The following is a 23,580-nucleotide window of genomic DNA, read 5'->3' as shown; positions in this document are numbered from 1 at the left end:
GAGATATTTTTTTCCAGATAGTAGATACCGAGATATGAATTTTTCTTTCTAATAATAAGGAAAACATCGAAAACTGAAAGACAGAGGACCTTCCTATTAAAATTAAGAGCTCATACGAAGAAAATTTTTTGAGGTATCTACCAACCTTTTTTTCAGAGTATAAAGTGAAAAAAAAATAGTCGACTTTTTTGACCAACCCTAGTATACACAACACTTACACAATATTTTAGGCATTAGCCCAGTATTTTTGTATTTACAGTTTTTTAGTAATGTTTTTACTAGTATAGGTTTTATCTTCAACAACGGAGATATTTGATAATGACGACGAAAATGGAACACTGTGTACAGTTGTCAGTATGCCTATAATGAAGAAAAGAACTTACCTTTTTAGTCATATCCTTAATTTTGGTTTCTATGGAACTCAATTCTTTATTAACTTTATCGATTTTTTTATCAATTTCCTCAAATTCTGATTTACAATTTGTTAATTGTCGTTTACGGTCTTCCAACGATATTTCCTAAGAAACAATAACAAAAAAGTTAAAAAAGTGTGTTTATATCAACACTATCTACTAATAAAAATACCTGAAGAGCATGTAAAAGTTCATCTCTCCTACGAATTAAATTATTTGTTAACAAATTCTCCAGTTTGTTCTTTTCTGCTTCTAATTTCATCCTGGTACTGAAAGCCTCTTTATTTTCCCGTTGCAGTCTCTGTATATCATCATTTAATGAATCAACCTGTTGCTGATCAGCAACTGATAAGGATGAAAGTAGTTCTTGGTGTAATTCAGATTCCAATCCTTCTCTGGTTGCTTGCATAGCTTCCAAATTAGATTTGCACTGAGCCAAGGAACGTTCTTTCGGACCTCTGAACTTTTCTATATTTGAAAGTTCTTCTTTCATAAGTCTCAATTCGCCTGGTAAAAAAAAAATATTATTAAAAAAATCATCAAATGTGTGCAATGCAAGATGTAACAAATGGAAATTTATTTTATTGAATTATTGAAAAAAGTTTATGTGGAATTTCTTCAGCATAACCCAATAACAAAAACAAATCATTATCACACACACGGTTATGCAACGTCCAGTTCTGGTGCCGATTTGAGTGTGTACGAAAAGTACTACAGTCAATGTGTTCAGTACAATAAAATGTAGTAAACAAAGAGAGAAAAGCAAGTATTTTCCCAAGCGCATGAAATAAACCGCCGGATTAAGTGGTTATGTAATAAACACTTCGCATTTTTCTCTCTCCAACTTACAAGATCCTCATAGCGATTCACTCCTAGGCATGTAAATACCCATATACGTATAAATAAAATATACTCAGTGTTCCCTATTTAACCCCGTGTTTCCGTTAGGTTAGGACAAAGAAAACGACAACATAACTCAGCTCCATATTAATGCTGCATAAGTCTATTTCACTCGGATATCGATAGAACTGCGATTGCGCCAAACTCCGATTGATTGTTGTTTTGGTTCTGTTTAGATTACTTTTTATTTGTGCGTGTAAAAAGTGATTTTGTTTAGTTTATTGTTTCTAACTATTTTTTTGATATGTTTCCAACTCCATGATAATGTGTTATAAATATTAAATAAAATAAATAAAATTGAAGGTTAGGTGAAATGTCAGTCAACCACTTCCCTTTTTTTTTCCTGTCCAGGAGTACGAACGTTCCACGCTGCAAACGTAAAACACTGACGCTGCTTAGTTCTCCGATGATACGCTCGAGTAGGCACCCCCTCCGGACGATGATTTTGTCCCACTCGAATGTTCCATCTTTGATGAGTGTTAGATGCGTAAAAGGGTTCAACTGTGACGGTTACGCTGCTGCACAGTTTGGCTGCAACTGTAGCAAGGGATGGCTATGGCACAGTGAGGACTGAGACAATAGTTCCCCTGTGCTACGTTCTCAGCCGAGTAGAAGTAGTCTACTTCTCCTCTTCCCCAGAAAGATGACAGGTCTGGGGGTTGTATAAGGTTATACGGCCTATACGAGCCTCGTTTGTGTAAACAGGGTGTACCACGTGAAAGTAAGGTTGACTTTTGGGTAAGTTAGGCTATATGTATATATATATATATATTATTATTATATATATATTATAGCATATATATTATTATTGCTGGCAACAACCATTATTAATAGCACATATTATTACATATATATATACATATTATTACATACATACATATTATATTATTATTATTATATTAGTTATTATACACTCTGCTATTATATATATATATATATATATATATATATATATATACAGCTCACTATATATATATATATATATATATATATATTATTATATATATTATTATATATATATATATATATATATACATATATATATATATATATATATATATATATATATATATATATATATATATATATATATATATATATATATATATATTATATATTATATATATATATATATATATATATATATATATATATATATATATATATATATATATATATATATATATATATATATATATATATATATATATATATATATATATATATATATATATTATATATATATATATATATATATATATATATATATATATATATATATATATATATATATATATATATATATATATATATATATATATATATATATATATATATATATATATATATATATATATCGCTTAAATACCCCTTCCCTTTAAAAACACCAACCAATGTAATTAATTTAATGTAAATTTCTTTAGGTGAGGCATGCGCAATTAAATGAATATCTGGAGTATATTTTATTTATACGTAAATGTAAGTACCGACCCAAGACTCTCGGTTGCCTATGATAGTATGATAAATGTCAAAATGATTTTTTCTGTTACTAAGGTCATATGGTGTATTTAATATTATAGACTGCCCAACGAGTTAGGGAATATTTCAGCAGATATCTAAAAAATGACAGAAAATACAAATTATGTGACAAAAACAACTGTCAGTATGTTTGGCTGTATCCCCTAGTTGGACAGACTATAGATAATTTTGTTATATAGCTTACCTTTAACTTTGTCATATATACCCTTAGCTTTACTATTCTTAGTCTCAATTTTTTGCATGTCGGATACGATTGTATTAATTGAAGCTTCTGTCTTTGTCAATTCACTTTTCAAATTTTTTAATTCTTGTTCACACTGTTGAATTTGAGAAATAGTTTCCGTTCTGTTCTTTTGCATTTCTAGACGTGACCTAGATGTATTAAAGTATCCTCCGGTCAAAGATCCTTTAGAGGAAACTTGATCACCTAAAGTTAATAAAAGGCGTATATTTTAAAGTTCTACTAGCGTATATTTGATATATTTACCGTCTAATGTAACACAGTCCAAACCAGTACTTCTAGCTAATTTCGTAGCGGCGTCCAAGTGTCGACAAATTAAAGTTTTTCCAAACAAGTATCTCATTGCTTTGTCATATTTTCGGTCATAGTCTAACTTAGAAACCATTGCAATGGCATCCTAAAACATTAACTTGTTCATTCTATAGAATATAGGAAATAATAAGAAAGAGAAAATTTTACACAAACTTTACTTTATGTCAGTTTAATACCTAATATATTTTTCTTACTTTTGTGTTTAGGCGTAAAAGTGCTTTACTTTTATGCCTCGGCGTTAAAATTACTTTTTTATATTGTCAATCACGTCGCAAAAATTAATACTTTTGTGACATTTGAAAAAAAAAATATTACAAAATCATAAACTAGAAATAAGCATTTATATTTAGAATGGAGAAGGTAAACATAATATATTATATAAAACTATTGTATACAGGATGTTTCTTAAAGAATTGCAATTATTTTGACTGATGATTTTGATGTTTTAACTGAAAGATTTTAAAGCTGCAGATTCATTATCCTATAACATATTTTGACGCTTATAGAAGCTTTGCAATGTTGCCAACCTACGTTACCCAAGTATTGAATACAGGGGGGTGACAGTGAAATAGGAAAATTTGAAACAGTCATTAGTGTCAATCCTGTCATCTCCTGACGACAAGTATGGCCGCCTAGACAAGGACAGCAATGTTTCTGTCTAACTATTGTCTAACTTCACAGTTTAAAATTGACAGATTTCAGAGACAACTTCAGATTTGTTCTAGAACAAATTTCAACGCCATTTTAATTCTCTCCGGTTAGTTTTGTTTTGTAAATTCAATTTGATATTTCGGCAGAAATTTATAAATATAAAGGTAGTAAAGCATATAAAATACATTATTACATGAACAATCCTGGAGAAAAAGACGTTTCTGCAGTACTAGGTATGTCCCATGTATATTAAAAATAGGTAGTAAATAAACACTATTTCTGTATTTTTTAGATGCAAGAAAATTTTGTTATGTTTATGATCGGCGATTTTTTTTTGAAAATGGAAACAATTTACAGCAAGGTAAGATCATTTTAACTATAGCCAACATTAGTTATCTCCAGTATGTGCGATTTATTGTCAATAACGCAGTAAATCTGACTGATACAATCTGATTGTTATCCGACTAAAAGTCTCTTTTGCTTCTTTTGATTTACAAACCAGGTCTCTTTGGGAATAATGGACGCTTTTTTAAAAACAGTATATTTATATTTTATACCTTGATATTTTTACATTGTTAATTTTAGTATAAAAATTTGTTTTTCTGTTTTCAGATTTTTGTATAAGGCTCCCGTTTTCATGTCTGCCCCCGTTTTCTATCCTTGATGGCTGTGAATACGCGTATTTATTTACAAATTACTGTAAGTCATGCTTATACCTTACTAATTTACGTTAAAATTGCATATAATTAAGTAATTGCTGTAGAAATAATTCAATTCTTTATTTTTTATATTTATTTAGTCCCGTTGTCTCATATTTCAAATAAATATGTTTGAATAAAATTTTGTTTTGTTTTATTTATGATAAGAAAGAGTACAAAATACATTTAAACTGAAAGAGGGCCCGCCATTGAATAACCGGAAACGGAAATAAAAATGAAGCCATCATGTCAACCTGTCAATTGGTTTGGTTTGGAGTTGACACTTCTTTCTAGTTAATTATTTTATGATTGAATATATAACGGGACCAGTGGCGTGCAGTACAAATTTTAACAAAGTAGGCAAAAATTGGCAAAATAATAAAACAAAAATATACTGTTATTTTACGACTCAGGGAAGATTTCGACTATAAAATAAATACTAATTATTTTTTTCTTTAAACACCACCACATTGAATCCAAACGGACACCAGCTTTTCAGTAGTTTTTTACTGGTCAAACAAATTTTCTTAACTGACTAAAAATGTTTAAGGTTTTAGGAGGTATGTCTTCCTCCCGACATCAGAAAAAAAAGAAAAGACTATTTAAAATGTTTAAAAACAGCTCTTCAAGAACAGTTTAGTTTTTAGCAGATACGCCTATTATAAACCAGTGACATTCTGTTCAAATGACACTATGTGAAGTCTTGAAGTTTGACTACATGTAGTGTCATCAACTGTCTAAAAAATTAGTAATTGTTAATTTGAAGTTTATTAACAATTACTATCGTTATTGTCGGTTAGGCAAATTTATTTTACTAGTAATAAGCCACTGACAATCTGGTTTCCGTTTGAATTCAACTCAGTGGTGATTACAAATTTCAAAATAACTGCAAAATTGCAAAATAACTTTTTATTTTGAAGATTTACCTTCCTATAAAGGGATAAATAACTTACCGCGTCATTTGGGTAGTCCATTTCTCTTACATTTAATCTGTTCAATGGCATAAAAGTAACTTCTCCTGGCAAAGTCTGCCTATTCATTTCTTTAAGAATCATTGTTCCTACTTTATCATTATCAATAACGTGATGAAATAATCTGTTACCGGCTGTTACTTCTACTGCTATGTAAATACTTTTTTCACATTCAAAATTCTCAATTACAGGACCATAATAACATTTAGCTATATCGGCTTCTCGTCCTCCGCGAGCTAGAATATTTATTTTAAGTGAAAAAGAATAAACGAAGGTTAAGAGGAAAAACTGACGATGTCACAAAACTGACTTGCACAGAGAAAACTGATTTAATGTTGTCAAATACCATGTTAAAGATACAAAAAATATGACTGTATGCATTATTATTTGGATATCCTTTACAATTTAGCATGTGTTTAAGATTTGGGATTCTCAAACAGATTAAGTTGATTACTTAAAAATTCCTATAAAATGGACATCGTCGGTTTTTTCCCTTACCCTTCACAAATGTCAAATAAAAATAATTATACCTATGAACGTATCTAATACTTTACGAACACTGTCTCGACCATTCAATATTGGCTTACCAACCATTGATCTCAATTGCTGATCAGCTTTAGCCAATTCTTCTTTAAGCGATGTCAAATTTGCTTGAACGTTATTTTCTTTACGCCACAATTCCCTGTTAATTAAATTATATTCACTAACTATTGCTAAGTAATAATATATATTGAGTATGTTAAATTGAGAATTAAATTTAGAAGCATTAAAGCACACTTCTACATATTCTAGAAGACCTCAACCGCCTTATTTGATATAAACTTCTTGGTTCGAAAATCCGACATTCAACGGCGAATGATCCTCCACCAAGGCAATGTATATTCCCACGTAGCTCGAAAAACAATTAACTTTTAAAACAAGAAAATATCAAATCGTTGAACCATCCTCCATATTATAGTCCCAACCTATGTCCTAACGACTTTTTACTTTTCTAAAAATTAAGAATGAACTGCGTGGTCAAATGTTCCACTGCCCTGAAGATGCACTCAGCACCTTCAAAAACGCGATTTTGAAGCTACCAACAAGCGAGTGGAATAACTAATAATGACCATAGGAACTTCTAAACTAAAACAAGATAAACCTACCGTGTTTGGGCGCATTTGATTTGCCGCTGCGCATGCCAATTATGTTGCCTTTAGTCGAATAAGAAAGCTTAAAAGGAAAAAAAAAAGTTTTTGACAGCAGATGATGACTTAGCCCTTCTAAGAGAATTATTATATTTCTTTCTGCAGACCTAAGTGTTTGTATGTTTGTTTGTAAAATTATTAATAAAATATGTTAACTTAAGTATTGATATGTATTATTTGTATTCTAATATTGATATATTAGATATGCAAAATCCGGATTATCCGAGCCGCCAATTATCCGAGCTACGGTACTGCCCACGTTAGCTCAGATAATCGAGAGTCTACTGTACTTCATCATGTTTGTTTATAGGAACTTACTTTCTGGTTGTCTGAAATTGATCCTTGTTTTTCTTTAGTTCATAACACTGCTTATTATATTCATCAATATAATTTTTCTGTCTTTCCAATTCTTGAGATTGTTCTTCAATTTTCTTTTGTAAATCAATGGTCTTTTGGGCATCCCTTTTAAGATCGGCTTCTAATTTATCTCTGTGGTCCCTTTTATCCTTTAATTGTTTACTCAGTGATTTTAGTTCATTTTGGATCCACCTAAAAAATCTCAATAGTAAAAAATAGAAACAGTGTTTAATTAAATTACCTATCGCGGTCTTCCTTAGATGCAAACTGACTTCCCCTACCTTGCTTTGCATACAGTTCTTTCCTTTTTTGTTCCTTCAATGCAAGTTCTCTTGTACACTCTTCTTCTCTTGCTTTCTTTTCTTCATATAAAGGTTTAATTTTTTCTAATTCTGTTTCTTTTTCTTTGATGGTTTGTGTTAAACGAGCTAACTCATTTTCGGCTCGCTCTTTTGATTTGTTATCTCCTACGAAATGTCAAAATTCAAGTAACATATTCTCAGTACACCGAGTGTGTCTCAAAAGTAGCTCATCCTGATAACTTTTTTCAGATAAAAAAATGAGATTTGGTATGTCAGTATATGACATAAATTAGGATTGATTGACGTATTCAATTGTTTTTGGTCACTTCCTGTTTCACCAGAAATGACTACAACTTTTGATTTTTAAATAGCACCCTTGGTATATTTTTACTTTATTCAATAGAAAATAACACTCTGAATAGAATGACAATCGTATTATATGTCAACTTTTGACATTTCCGCTTAAAAAAATTGTATTTTCAATTTCAATCTAGAGTACCATGGCTGTGTTAAAAACACTAATTTTTAATCAAGGAGACTTGGTAAAATAGATTTGATCGTTTAATGTTTTTCGCGTCTTCTCTTGGACGGTTAAAAGATGCCCAAATCGTATTTTTTATCATATCTCAATTTTCGTTCAAATAGAACAAGGATGGCTCATTATCAAATTTGGAAAAAGCATTTTTTACGAATAATTTGGTATCACACACTTGGTATTTCGAGTCAAATTGTCGTTATGAACTGCATGCTACAATTTCAAATAAACCATAATATGCGAAAATGTCGAAAGTTGACATATGATATGTCATTCTTTTTAGAGTGTCATTTTCTATAGAATAAAGTAAAGAAATACCGAGGTTTTCATTTAAAAATCGAAAGTTGTAGATAATTCCGGTGAAACAGAAATTGACCAAAAAAATTGAATACGTCAATCAATCCTAATTTATGTCATATACTGATGTACCAAATCTCGATTTTTTTTATGTTATTTATAGGGGTGAACTACTTTTGAGACGCACCCGGTACAGTAGAAATTTTTACCTTGCACATCATCTGATAAGTCTTTAATTGTTAATTCTAGTTTTGCCCTTTCTGTGATTAAATGTTGGTGATCACTGTTTAAAATTTTCTTTTCATCTTTAATTGAAATAAGCTCCTTATTCAAATCCTTGCTCTTTTTGGCCAAAACTTTAATATTATCTTGAGCTTTTTTCAGCTCCTGAGCTAAAATTTTTTGCTCGGAACCTGACTCATCTCGCTGTTTTTCTAACTATAATAAAATATCAGTTAAATGGTTATTTAAAATACGTTATAATGGCGCATTCTCACGACTGGTGTACTTGACAAACATTTGTTATTGGAATATACTTGCCATGTCGTGAGAACGGTTCCTTGGTCACTCGTCGCGTCCCCACTCTCTGTCAGTAAATATAGGCCGAGTCAAAGGATCACAATAATTATTCGTACACTTGCCAAGTGTACTTGGCCAGCCTTGTCTATACTGGCCGAGGCGCAAAAAAACAACTGCGCAAATAATTGTACTGTTATAGAGTATGTCCCGTTTATTTCCGGATCGTATAGTGTTTTTCGATTTAATTGCGGATAATTTAAAACGTTAAAACAATAATAGATTATATAATATCAAATTTACATTATAACTTCAATATTGGCGACATACCTAAATTGTTCTCACAGCAATAAATAGAGTGGACAAATGAAGACTACACGAAAAAAACCCAGATATGTCACATTTTCATAGAAATTAAGATAGCGATACAACTTTATAGGAAATGTTAGCGTCATTCGAGAAAAAATAAAGCAATAATACGCTTAGTCCCAGAGATATTACAACTTGGTTATTTTGCCGTACAAGGAAAAAACCAGAGTAGTCCACGCATAAATGGCAAAAATTAGAAGTGTCCCTACGCATGGTCGACAAGCATGCATCTTGCAATTAGTATTATATGTTATAAATTTATGTATTGTAATAAAAAGCGACTTAAATATTAATTTTCTTCCTACAACAAAAAAATAATAGTTCAGATTTAGGTTTTATACAACCTTTAATTGGACATCCCTGTTTTGTTTTGCATTTTGACATTTTTATTTCGGTACCTATAAGGTAGAATATGGCGATAATTCACAATATTAATAATTCAGAATTGGTAGTAATATATATTTTTCTAATTATTCAACAGAAAATAACATATTTCTTTAAAAACACTAAATTGCATTTTTCTCGGCTCCAATTAAAATGGACAAAACTGTTTTTTCCCGTGTAGTCTTCAAATGATATTGTTTTGGAATTTATGGATTTATACGAAAATGAGGCCTTCATATGGATGGCCAAACATAAAGAACATATAAATAGTATTGCAGGGTACAGTAAAAGAACTTAAAAAGAAAAAAAAAGAATCACTAGCAACGATAATTTCGGGACGACCGGTATCTATCGATGCGACTATAGTGTTTACTGGCCAAGGATTTAAACGTTTGTGCTGGCGTACTTGTTGAAATGGACACGTCGCGCGTCGCGTCGTGTGAGCGCCTCACTTGCCGATGTTGTGAGAATGTCACCAGTCGTGAGAATGCGCCTTAAGATCAATTATATGATTATTTAAAGTAATCAGTTTTTTAATAATAATACCTCTGATAATTTCTTTTTGTTTTCATTCAATTCCACCTCATGAATAATATATTCCAACGCCCTTCTGATTTTATCATAATGCTGGTATTGCCTTAATTCTTCTTTTTCCTCTTCCAATGTTGATAATCTCTCTTCAATTGTAGTTAAAAATTCATGAATTTTTTCAATTTTGCCCTCTGTCTCTTTCAAAATAGTCACAGATTCTGCCTTACGTTCATCATAAACTCTAGTACCAGCTACTTCACGCAATAGTTTCAAACGGTGAGTGTCTGGAGCTGTGGCCATTTGTAAAATCTACAATATTGTTAACATTTTGTCTTTTTAGCAGAACAAAAATTTTCAGAGAATTTAATTCAAAAAAGATTCAGAGAATTTAAATTTGAAGTAAGAATTTATAAAATCAATTCTTATGTAATTTATTTATGTTTTACTTATATTCGAATGTCTTCAACCCCATCAGCGTCGAATTTTCAATGTTCGAAGCGTGCATATAAAGGGTGTCCCAGGCTGTGCGTGCATTATGAGTTTCTAGAGAACTACAACATCTAGATCGGATATTTTTTGCACATCGTTGTTTTACAACGAGATCTATCGATTAAAAATCATTTCAATATGATGGCATCTTCGGAACTACCGAAAGTTGACAGCAACTTTCTTAGTTTAAATGGGTATTCATTTAAAATATTTTATTTTTAATTGCATACTTAAATTCTCCGTAAAATTTTATCATTTTTCATAACTTGCCGTACACTCATACAAAAAAATATTTTAAATTTTTGAACGAAAAAAGCTGCCTGTCAAAAAAATGTGTATAGCTTAAACCACAAATTTAGTGATTACTACTGTTACTACAGCCCCTGTAACATAAAGAGAAGACATGTGGCTATCTACTGCAAAAATTAAATTGTTCTAATGTCAGATAATATCCTAAATAATTTTTTTTTAAATAGAAACCTACTTTTTTATTTCACTGGTAACAAGGTTTTTCAATTCGTTTCTTTTTATTACGCATCCTATACCTAAAATAAATCGTTTGTAAGTTATTTAAGATATAGTTTGACATTAAGTGCCAAACAATCAGACAATTTATTTTCATTTGTCAAAAAATTAATTATTAGAATTTCGTATATTATAAATACTGCTGCCCTAAAACTTTATAAAGTGTATATATAAAAATATATCTCGTACTTCCGCTCTTTATTTATATCTAATAATAATAATAATAATAATAATAGCTCCCGTGTATAGCGTCTAACGCCTTGGGAGTAGCAAGGTACAGCTTACCATACTAGAGCCGTTCGGTATACAAGGAAGGTAATGTGGCTACCACTACGCTTCAACCGCCTATTATTACATCAAGATTGTGAAAATCCCAAGTACTACTCATTTAAGGCTGAGTCGACGTAGGTACCCAAACTATTTTTATTTTAATAAAAATAGTCGGCTGATGAAATGCCGGGTGTGGGATTCGAACCCACTACCTTCAAATTGGTAGACAAGATCCTGTACCTCTACGCCACCGGGCACCATATATTTATATCTAATAGTTGATATTATTAATAATACACTATATGAGACGGAAAAAAAACGGCCCAAAGTTGTCTTGGAAATGACGATCGATCATATGCTTATTTTTTAACAAAGTGTTACAAAATGAAATGGTTGGATATACCGGGTGAGTCTCAAATGTGGCTCACCCCTATAAGATTTTAGGTAAAAAACGAGATTTAGTATGTTAGTCTATGACATAAATTAGGATTGATTGACGTATTCAATAATTGTTTTCAGTCACTTCCGGTTGAAAACACCGGAAATGACTACAACTTTTGATTTTTAAATGACACCCCCGGCATTTTTTTACTTTATTCGATAGAAAATGTCACTCTGAATAAAATTACATATAATATGTCAACTTTTGACATTTTCGCATATGGTTTATTTGAAATTATAACTTGCGGTTCGTAACGAAAATTTGACTCGAAATATCAAGTGTGTGGTATCAAATTATTCGTAAAAAAATGCTTTTTCCAAATATGCTAATGAGCCACCCTCGTTCCATGTGAAAAAATTGAGATATGATTAAAAATACGATTTGAGTATTTTCTAAACTGGCCAGGACAAGACACTAAAAAAATTAGACGATCAAATCTATTTTTCCAAGGCTCCTTGATGAAGAATTAGTGTTTTTAACATAGCCATGGTACTCTAGATTGAATTTTAAAATACAATTTTTTATTTGACATATGATATGTCATTCTATTCAGAATGTCATTTTCTATCGAATAAAGTAAACAAATACCGAGGGTGCCTTTTAAAAATCAAAAGTTGTAGTTATTTCCGGTGAAACAGGAAGTGACCAAAAACAATTGAATACACCAATCAATCCTAATTTATATCATATACTAACATACCAAATCTCGTTTTTTTATCTGAAAAAATAAAAAAGTTATAGGGGGTGAGCCACTTTTGAGACGAACCCGGTATAGTTTTCCATCGCTTGACGTTTAAAGTTATAGCTAATGGTTAGAATCAAGAAAAATATAAGCTTTAAAACTAAATCTTAAATAACTTAAAGATTATTTATTTTAGGTATAGGAACATGTATAATCAAAAAGCAACAAACTAAAAAACGTTTTCACTAGTTAAATAAAAAAGTACGTTTCTATTGGATAAAAATGATTTATGATAACTTTATAATCGCTTAATTCCACGACAGTTACGGCCAATATTATATGACATTCAAACAATTTAATTTTTGAAATAGATCGTTACATGTCTTCTCTTTATTTCACAGTGGCTGTGGTGATCACTAAATTTGACGTTTAGACTATACATATTTTTTTGACAAGCAGTTTTTTCCTCCAAAAATTTTAACTATATTTTACAGTTAATGTTAAGTATAGAGTGTTTTTGTTTTTGTATTATTAAAAAATCAAAAAAAAAACGTATGGCAAGATCTTGTAAATAAAATTAATATTGAATATGTCGATATTAATGAAATTGCTATTCTAAAATTTGTATCTTTTGTTCGTAATTTTTGGTGTTATTAAATTTTGTAAATATTCAAAGTCGGGTTTAGTCATTCTTGTAAAGATTTTGAACTGATCATAGCCCTCCTCAGACACTAAGTTGTTGCAGTAAATTATATCGATTTCTAAAAATTTGGGTTTGCCACCAGCGACGATGTTTTCGATTTTTCTCCTTGTTAATAATTAAGCTGTGCATAACAATGACTGCAGCCTCGACTATTTCTTTGCCGTCCATTATTTTCGCCAACACAACTCTGCCGTGCGCGCACAAATGGATTTTCATTCATTTCATTCGTCGAAAAATAAGTTTTTAATTTGAACGGAGCCGAGAGCGCGAACGAATGCCGTGCGCGCACGCTCAGCTCGTGCGTGCTCAAGTCTAAACGCACCATAAGACTAAGACAAAGAGAAAGAATTGACTTACATCATAGTAAGGTGACAGAGACAGAAAAAAATGCTGCGTTGCTGGTTCATGTATGTGCGGTAAGGAAAATTAATGACAAGTAAAAATTGAATAAAAAAAATTTTTTTAGAAAGAGATTTTTGTGTCTCAAAACGTTCTATTATCCTTTCTTAACCTCTATATAATTAGTGTTAATTTTGACAAGTTTTAAAAGTATATTGAATTATAGTACAATATGATCGAAAATAAAACGGCGTCGTCGATGACTATGTAATGAAGATCGTTGTCATTTTATATTTATGTAAAATTATATAGAGAATGTCATCAGAAATAGTCATTTCCAAGCCAACTGACTTTCTTCTCTTGTTAGCAAAATTTTGTAAATTGGCCGTTAATTCCGATAAAAAGTTGTATCTTGATATTTTGTTGAATTCGATCTCCTCTCTTGAATTCGATATTTAAGATAATTACAAAAGACCTATTTTTTAAAACTTTAACATCCTGTAACTTTAATTAAAATTATGCATTTCCGCACTCATCTTTATAGGAACTTGTTTTTCATATTATTTGATGAGGGACCAATGAGTACTTACTTAACACTTTGGCCGGTTAACAGCATTAAATTTTTTTAAGGTTGCTATTAGCACAGATTAGGTATACTATATGTATACAGATAAAAATCTTATCCCTAATTCGTGGTACGAAAGTTGTTTTTTATGACGATGTGCAAACGTGTTACGCACATTTTGTGTGCGCAAAAATAAACTCGCGTAAAATATCAATAAACAGCGTAATAGAGAGATATCGCTAAACCGAATAGCGTGCATGGACGTTAATAAGGCCAGATGTTATTTCCTTTGCGTGAGGTGGTATTAACTCTCTTCATTTATAGTTATCGGATCGGAAAGAATTCTGTTCGCTTCGCGTCCGCTATTTATACTTAACCTAACTTTGAATTTAAAACTTTGAAATTGTTTTGTGTATTATGTATTTTAAAACTAAAGGGCTAAAGTGCTTATTTCCAGTGCTTTATTGTTCAACGTCTGCCAGTGGGTTTAGGGCAACAAGCAACAAATTCTCTTAGAAGGGCTAAGTCGTCATCTGCTGTAAGCCTAAGCCTCTTTATAGGTTCTTTAATATTGGAAGAGGTGGAATCCATATTTTGGGCCATATTTATTTAATTATAACTAATCCCAGCTACTTAAATATTAAATTATCTAATAAAACTAAAGTAATAATTCAAAACAATTCAAACATAACTTAAAATAAAAGATCTCGCCGGCCGGCTCCGGTTGTCAAATACCCGCACATGCCCATTTAAGCAATTTTTAAACGTTATTTAGAAATAGCACTTAGTGTAATTGATCTGCAAATTACGTCAGACGGTAACGTTATTAGCGGGTGTTGCGTTAAAAATTGACTCGCGCATATCGTAACCATGATAAGGTACGCGTAAATACTGCATGACGCTATTCGGTTTTCCGATATCTCTCTAATAACTGTGCCGGTCAGGAGCAAGAACAGTTAACCTAATAGGACTGCTCATTCAGCCTATAGTGTCCGCCAGGTGCATGCGAAAACTACTCGCATTGTTACGTCATTGTAGTCCTTGTCATGGTTATTAGTCCTTATCCGGCAACCAATAATACAAACACGTGCATTATTGGTTGCCGAATGCAAAACGTTCATTATTTAGTTTATTTATTTAAACACCTTATATGTATGCAGTATAGAAAATTAACTGTATAAATCGTATTAAATACTCGGATAATGCATTTTTTAAGAACAGCAGTTCCCAGCATCACCTTTTTTATATTTTTTTGGTATGTAGTGTCTTGTTCTTGTTTGTTTTGTATTAACACATACCGTTTTTATTGAATAAAATAACTCGATTACATTTTTTCAGTTTTATACAGTTTTTTTCACAATATTTTGAAGTAATCACTTGTCATCTTGTCAATCAAATTTTAAATATATCGCTATGCATTCCAGTTGTACCAACTTATTTCTTTGTAAAATAAAATAAACTACTTTGAAATTAAAATGACAGACACATCTATCACTGTCAAGGATCTTCTCGTTGGACAGACTATAATAATACACACTATCATGACAAGGCCAACAAGGCTTTGACAAGGACTACAATGACGTCTTATGAGGAGGAGCTGAACGGACGTCTTATGAGGATGAGCAATCCTATTAGTTTACCGTTCTTGGGTCAGGCGCTGTGCATAATTTTAGAGGCCATAAGTGGGCGTGCTATGTGCGCAAACTAGTAACCTAACTAGTGCCCGATTCCGAAAATTGGAACCACGAAAAACAATAAAGAAAAAACAAAGTTTATATAATCTGTATAATATGTGCTATTAGTCTTGGATCAAGGCAAATTAATAAAATTGTGTTTATCTTATCAAGAAGACTGAAATTGACAAAATATCTATTAAGCGCCATTAAATAATGGCCTACACAATTATTGTACTATCAAGAGAAAAAAGTCAGTGGCGACTGTTTTTTTTTACAAAAATATTCCCATGATAAGCCATATGCATGTCCCTGGTAAATTTGTCGACATTTTTTAACATTAAAATATGTTGCACTTATAGTAACTTTTACCCCCCGAATTTCATTTGAATCGCTTAAAGCATTAAGAAAATTACATTAAATTGAAAAAAAAATGAAGATTTTAAATCCCTGTAGCTAGAAAAAAAGCAGAATCGGTTTGGTTTGGTGTGATGATATATGTCTTTTCTTATTTAATCCAATTATCTTTTTATTATTTGTAATAATAGTGAATCTTCTGGACATGTGCTACACCTCCCAGGGTATTTGTATGTCACAATTATGACATAATCACAATCATTGTGACACAAACCAGATTAAATCACCGTAATGTGACATAGTGTAACAAGCGGCAGGGGGGCCAAAAGTTTTGTGACGTAACATGTTAAAATTTAAAATAGTAAAGCACGAAATTTATATATTATGTAAAAAAAGCTTTAAAAAGTTGCTACTTTGATCTATATTTATTAATAATTAAGCACTTTCGCTATGAGGTTATCTCACGCAACAAAGTTTAGTCTTTATTATTTAGGTCTTTAAATTCTACCAATAAAATTAATATTGTATCAACGTATCGTCGAACAACGGATGCATGAAAATCAAGCTTTAGTCGTAAAAATAAGAAAAATAAAATAAAATAACTGTTTTGTTTTAATGATTTTTTAATACATGCATAAATTTGAAAAATATGTGACGTCACATAAGCGGGGAGGGGGTTCTAAAAATGTGACAACCTGTGACAAGGACCGGGGAAGGGGTTCAAAAGTCCTAAAGTTTCATGTGACATAATTTATGGATGGCCCCCTACTTCAAACTTAGTCACTAGCTACTTTGTAACAAGCCAATATCATGATCAAACCATAAATAATGGTAATTCAAGCATTTAATAAACAGGCATGAACGTCTAGCTACCTTAGGCCAGGTGGGGCACTTGCCCATACCTCTAGAAAAAAGTATGTATATATTGAGTTGAGCCAACACTAAAGACACCCTAGAGAAAATTGTAAATAGGCAAAATAGAAGCATACCTTTCCTTGTTTTACAATGTAATATGGGTTAGAACTTGAAAACCCAGCGGATTCCAAAAGATTCATAACTTCACTTCTTGGCACAACTTTCTTATTTAAAAAATATTGATCTTTCTTAGCACCAATAACACGCCGGAGATAAATTTCTTCATGTTCAATCTATAAAGAGAAATTTAAATATGATTTATGTTTGATAAAAACAAAAATTACAAATTTAAAATAAGACAGTGTAGTACCTACTACAAATCTAAAATATCAAAATTTATGTGTACTGCGAGGGATGTAGTTATAGTAGTCATAATAGGTATGTTATTATACATAAACTACTTACTGGTACTCTTGCATCAGAATTATCAAATATTATTTCAACATAAGCTGTTACAATTCGTGGGCCAGTTCCTTCATGTAATAAAGACTGCCGCTGTTCAGGTTTTAAATGAGAATATTCATCACTTAGGACAAACTGTATAGCTGAAATATTAGATACAAATTACTAGAGGCAATATTATGGCAACCACACACTAGCAAATAGATTGCAAACGAAAATTATTATATCCATAACATATAAACATAGAGGACCTACCATAAAAGAAGTTACTTTTTCCTGATCCATTACGACCTACAACTACATTGTGGCGTTTATCAAAAGGCTCAACAACAGTTTGATCTCGGTAACTTTTGAAGCCTTGTATGATCACCTATTTACGTAGAAAAATAAAATTAATTTTGTTATTATTCCAAATAAAAATTTACAAACCTGTTTAATATACATCTTACAATGTTGTAATTAGAAATGCACTGTTTTTGGTATTTTTATTTTTAAAACTCTAATCCAAACATTTTTATTTGTTTTTCTTAGTGACAGTTGTACTGTCACTTGTCAGTCTTCTCTTCTTTTTGATTGGTTTTACGGCCTAAGCTGCCCGGATTATTCGGCCGTCACAATGACACAATGTAATATCCTTCTACATAGTTACTGGACACGCCGCAGTAAATACGTATACATTCGGTAACTATCCCACATCCCATATTACTTCACTTTAGCAGTAACGAGCACGAAGAGAGATATCAGAGGATTAACAGCCTTTATCGCGAGTGGAATAAGTATTCGAACAAAGTATACTTTGGTGTACTGCATGGGGGTGGCACTTGTATGGGAAAACGGGCAACAGTCAAATTTAAACGTGCCAGGATAAACGACAAAGAAAGCAACATCTGCCAGCTTTAAACAGGGGGGTGACAGTGAAATAGGAAAATTGGAAACAGTCATTAGTGTCATTCCTGTCATTCTCTTCACGACAAGTATGGCCGCCTAGACAAGGACAGCATTGTTTTTGTCTAACTATTGTCTAACTTCACAGTTTAGAATTGACAGATTTCAGTTTCAGAGACAACTTCAGATTTGTTCTAGAACAAATTCGAAAATATTCGACGCCATTTTAATTCATTCCGTTTACTTTCTTTTGGAAGTTCAATTTAATATTTCGGCTGAAATTTATAAATATAATGGTAATAAAGTATATAAAATATATATTACATGAAGAATCCTGGAGAAAACGACGTTTCTGCAGTAGTAGGTATGTCCCATGTATATGAAAAATAGGTAGTAAATAAACACTGTTTTTACATTTTTTAGATGCAAGAAAAGGGTATTATAATATCTTTGATCGGCGATTTTTCTGAAAATGGAAGCAATTTACAGCAAGGTAAGATCATTGTTAACTATAGCCAACATTAGTTATCTCCAGTATGTGCGATTTATTGTCAATAATGCAATAAATCGGACTGATAATCTGATTATGTTATCCGACTAAAAGTCTCTTTTTGCTTCTTTTTGATTTATAAGCCAGGCCTCTTTGGGAATAATGGACGCTTTTTTAAACAGTATATTTATATTTTATACCTATTGATATTTTTACATTGTTAATTTTAGTATAAAAGTCATGCTTATACCTTAACTAATTTACGTTAAAAGTACATGTAATTAACTAATTGGTATTGAAACAATACAATCCTCTATATTTTTATATTTATTTAGTCACGTTGTTCCATATTTCAAATAAATATATGTGAATAAATTATTTTTTGGTTTTATTTATGAAAAGAAAAAATACAAAATACATTTGAACTGAAATAGGGTCCGCCATTGAATAACCGGAAACGGAAATGAAAATTTAGCCATCATGTCCTTATCATGTCAACCTGTCAATTGGAAAATTAGTTCTCCAGACGACAACGAAGGCTTTCGGTGGCGTATCGTGTTTCCACGATTTAACACAGTAGTTAATTATTTTATGGCTTTAAATAAGAAGACTAGGAAGGAGCATAATGCTATCCCAAGTAGAGATGGGCGGTTATTGGTAAAAAACCGGTTATAGGCTAACCGGAATTATCTTTAAAAAATAATAACTTGACAAAATTAACCGACACATATTAACCGGTTATTCAAATAACCTAACCTAGCAAAACTAAATATTTAGTTTTCCTATAGGTTTACTTACCTCTACACTCCATAGGTCTACTTCAAATTTAGATAATAAACTTAGTTAAATCGCATGATTAAATAGAGATTGTAGCAATGTAAGTATGTATATGTACAAAATGAATTTAAATAAAATGCTAACCTCACTTTTTGAGTAGACATGGATATGATATTAAAACTAGTAATTACTTAACGTTCAAATAAACCACACAACTCCACAAGTTCTACAATCTACAACCAAGTTATTTTAATCAAATACCAAAAGAAAAATAAGGAGACTGAATGAATAGTTAATGAAATATTATCTTCATTCATTACTTGAACTTCAATTTTGTATTCTTTAGTCTAAGCTTCAAGAGAGACTTCAAACTACAAATAAAATATATTTACGGCGAAACGTGGGTGAAACTGGGCGAAACCATGGAAAACTTTTGAAGAATCGTTGAAAATCCGTTAAAGTCGGTTAAAATTTAAATATAGAATTTAGAGAATCTATTTGAAGTTAGGTTCGTATCATGATACAAAGAATAAAAGGTATGATATTGCGCAGGTTGGTCACTACGTCACAGGTGATAAACGGTACCATTGGTCGGCAAGCTCCGCGCGCCAATTTCAAATTGTCAAACAGATGACACAAAAAATGTGAAAATAATTTTTCAAATGTCAAGCTCAATGATTTGACATAACTTTTGGGGTTATGTCCTAATTCTTCCCCCTATTTTAGGTTTTTTTTTTTATTAGTGGCAATTGAACAATACGGATATTTTTTTTGTATGGCGTATGACGTCACAGGTGGTATGCGCAAACTTAACGAAATTGGAGCCGCTATCGATCATACCTTGTTTTCTTTGTACCATGGGTTCGTATCACTTGGCTAGCTGGTGGCTAGTAGTAGTCTATGCCATTAGTACTTTGTTTTACGGCCTGACCTGTCAGGGCCATTCGGCCGTTGTTTTGATTATTATCATCAGGGTTCGCCTGATGCCTGATTTAATTTTGACATTTGATGTTTGATATAGATATTATATTTTCGTTTTGGGAGTGGGAGCGGGATCTCCCGTTATCGTCGTAATATCTGGAAGATCCGTGCCGTTCGCTTCTTCGAAATTTACGATTCAAACAGTTAATATTTAATGGTTACTTGTTTTAAACAAGTACGATTTTTTAAAAAATAACCGGCTATAGGTTATTGAACGTAATGCAAGGTTATTAGGTTAACTGGTGAAAAAAAAACTACCTTTAAATAACCGGTTATTTTAGAGGAAAATACCGGTTATTCAAAAAACCGGTTACTTTTGCCCATTTCTAATCCCAAGGACTGTATACATATATATGTATATTCTACCGTATGGTACCGTTCTAAAGCCCCGTTCTCAGAACAGCGACTGTCGCCAGCGACACGTCAAGAGGACCAATGAGATTTGTACAAAATTCAAACAGCTGTCAATTTTAAATTTAGTACAGCTCCCATTGGTCGTTTGAAGTGTCAATCAGTGTCGCTGTCGACACGACGCAGTTCTGAGAACGGGGCTTAAGCCTTTGGTTCTAAACAGAGATATAGAGATCTATATCTCTGGTATATCCTTGTTGCTGCCAGGGCTAATCTGGACAGGGCTTACTTTGTTTACGCGGAATCCGAACAGCGGTCTTCGGCCATTTCATGGTCAATGGCCTAATGACTTGGTGAGTGTCTAAAAATCGACTCTTACTCACGAGATATCCGATCTCAATTCGTCTTCAAACCGGCGTGAATGAGCAGTGTGTGTCCTGTGTGCGTGTCAAAAAAATTTTACAGACAGAGACTATTTCATTTTCTGCCGGGCACCATTCATAACAGAACCGTAGCAGGTCATAGTTGGGCTACAAAATATTTTGCAAAACCGCCAGAGTACCAAGCCAAAAAAAAATTGGAAGAAGAGAATTTACTTATACAAGACCAGGGTTCGGAAGTAGTTAATTAAGACGTAATTTACCTGATTAATTACTTGTAGTTTTTCTTCAAAAACTACGTCTTTTCCCGTTCATTAACTACATGAAAAGGTAAAAACTACGTTAATAAATTATGTATTGATATTATGAATAATTTTCCTTTGTATGAGGTGTAATCGAGATAATATGATGTAAATATTATATTTAAAGCCATATTTCTTCTGTTTTCTTAAACACATAATGTGTTTTTAAAGCTGCAACTTATTATAACCTCACTTCAAACCTTTGATATTTGAGGGTGCAGCCACACTTGAGCCACACTATCCTAAAAACGGCGTATCGGCGTAACGGCGTAACTACCTTGAATCGATTTCCAGAAATTCTATTGGCTGAAATTTTTGACAGATGAATTTGACAGATAAAATTTCTGACAGATGAATGTTTCAGCCAATAGAATTACTGGAAATCTATTCAAGGTCATTACGCCGTTACGCCGATACACCGTTTTTAGGATAGTGTGGCTGCACCCTCAAAGTTACCTACATAGGTGACATAAACTACACCCTCTACATAAACTACATTAACTACATGTAATGTAGTTTATGTAGTTTTTAAAAGTAACATTGTAGTTTTCCGAACCCTGTACAACTGCTGTACAAGACTATTACACAGGCCCAAAACACAGGCCGGCTTTTATTCAATGGGCCGGATAGTCCTGGTAGCTTGGGCTTTTAAGATAGTTAAAAAAATTACTGTCAAAATTTTGACTTTATGATTTTGACTTTGTGATTTTGACATTCAATGATAAGTGACTGTCGATTGCCCGATTACTTAATCATTTTTATTAAATTCTTCAAAAGAAATTTATAAAAGGCAGACAACATGCAGGGAATGTCTTTTCAATCCCTTAAAAAGCACAAAGCTGTAAGTATCTATGGATAAAATTAGGAAATCGGTTACAGATTATTATGTGGTTGCTATTTTCATCATAAGTACATACTCATGTACCTAAATATCTATGTAGCTAATAATACTCTTCTCCTTCAAATCATTGATTGCCAGTTCATATCGAATGTATTCGAAATTATTAGCACTGAACTATTATTAATGTATGCTATATTATATTTATAATATATATCTATATTATACAATTATTAATGTATGCTATATATATATATATAATATATATATATATATATATATATATATATATATATATATATATATATATATATATATATATATATATATATATATATATATATATATATATATATATATATATATATATATATATATATAATAATATATATATATATATATATATATATATATATATATATATATATATATATATATATATATATATATATATATATATATATATATATATATATATATATATATATATATATATATATATATATATATATATATATATATATATATATATATATATTGTATAACCATGTTCATATTTTATCTATTAATAGTTGATCCCTCTGTATGTTTGTGTTGGACTTGGATGTGGCGGTGCTCTCCTATACACAGCCAGGCTAGCTCTTCGTAACCCAGATGTCCAGTGGAACAGAACTGGTGAAGTATCCAACGAACAATATAGAGCTAAACAGTATAAGGTGTGTATGTTCATATATTTACCAATATTAACTCTAAGAACGTTAAATGTATTTGAATATGCCTAAAGTTTAAAGTATACCTACAACTTTTTGTTTCAGTTTTATGTTCCTAGTGGAAGTGCACCAGAAACACCAGCACCAAAATATTAGATGGGAGAATTTTCAATATAATTTGTATAGTTTATTATAGAATACTTATTTAAAATAAAATTGTAAAAGTGTAATTTGCTGTTTCTTATAACTAGGCTATAACTTATTGTATCTTATTTTACTCAATTTTTTGGCTAATTAAAAA

At 31.4% G+C, this 23,580-nt stretch overlaps 2 protein-coding genes across 2 annotated transcripts in view; one reads left to right on the top strand and one right to left on the bottom strand.

Annotated features, from left to right (window-relative positions):
- LOC115891334 (structural maintenance of chromosomes protein 3-like) overlaps positions 1 to 18,107 on the bottom strand; it is a 36,363-nt gene extending 18,256 nt beyond the window's left edge. Inside the window, exons 1-14 of the mRNA XM_030911783.1 lie at positions 17,995 to 18,107; positions 17,821 to 17,935; positions 17,569 to 17,708; positions 17,238 to 17,396; positions 10,219 to 10,512; positions 8,613 to 8,841; positions 7,511 to 7,736; positions 7,231 to 7,461; positions 6,256 to 6,407; positions 5,708 to 5,961; positions 3,340 to 3,490; positions 3,037 to 3,279; positions 586 to 920; positions 384 to 518 (exon numbers count right to left, since the gene is read on the bottom strand). Coding sequence (XP_030767643.1) covers positions 384 to 518; positions 586 to 920; positions 3,037 to 3,279; positions 3,340 to 3,490; positions 5,708 to 5,961; positions 6,256 to 6,407; positions 7,231 to 7,461; positions 7,511 to 7,736; positions 8,613 to 8,841; positions 10,219 to 10,512; positions 17,238 to 17,396; positions 17,569 to 17,708; positions 17,821 to 17,935; positions 17,995 to 18,009 — 2,679 coding nt within the window. The 5' untranslated portion in view covers positions 18,010 to 18,107. The remainder of the gene's footprint in view (positions 1 to 383; positions 519 to 585; positions 921 to 3,036; positions 3,280 to 3,339; positions 3,491 to 5,707; positions 5,962 to 6,255; positions 6,408 to 7,230; positions 7,462 to 7,510; positions 7,737 to 8,612; positions 8,842 to 10,218; positions 10,513 to 17,237; positions 17,397 to 17,568; positions 17,709 to 17,820; positions 17,936 to 17,994) is intronic.
- Positions 18,108 to 22,414: 4,307 nt separating this feature from the next.
- Positions 22,415 to 23,509, top strand: LOC115891004 (cytochrome c oxidase subunit NDUFA4). The gene is made up of 3 exons (XM_030911391.1): positions 22,415 to 22,572; positions 23,142 to 23,285; positions 23,385 to 23,509. The coding sequence occupies exons 1-3, from the start codon at positions 22,531 to 22,533 to the stop codon at positions 23,433 to 23,435; spliced, it is 237 nt and encodes a 78-aa protein (XP_030767251.1). The 5' UTR covers positions 22,415 to 22,530; the 3' UTR covers positions 23,436 to 23,509.
- The last annotated feature ends 71 nt before the right edge of the window (positions 23,510 to 23,580 follow it).

Source organism: Sitophilus oryzae, unplaced genomic scaffold (genome assembly GCF_002938485.1).
Source record: "Sitophilus oryzae breed Bouriz unplaced genomic scaffold, Soryzae_2.0 scaffold_1179_pilon_pilon, whole genome shotgun sequence".
Lineage (NCBI taxonomy): Eukaryota > Metazoa > Arthropoda > Insecta > Coleoptera > Curculionidae > Sitophilus > Sitophilus oryzae.
The sequence above is the reverse complement of the archived record's forward strand: the minus strand, read 5'-3'. Positions and strand labels throughout refer to the sequence as shown.

Excerpts from the sequence above, each read along its gene's own strand:
- LOC115891004 (XM_030911391.1), top strand. The coding sequence starts at position 22,531 with ATGCAGGGAATGTCTTTTCAATCCCTTAAAAAGCACAAAGCT. Across the intron at positions 22,573-23,141 it reads CCCTTAAAAAGCACAAAGCT|TTGATCCCTCTGTATGTTTG; the intron begins GTAAGTATCTAT and ends ATCTATTAATAG. Across the intron at positions 23,286-23,384 it reads ATAGAGCTAAACAGTATAAG|TTTTATGTTCCTAGTGGAAG; the intron begins GTGTGTATGTTC and ends TTTTTGTTTCAG.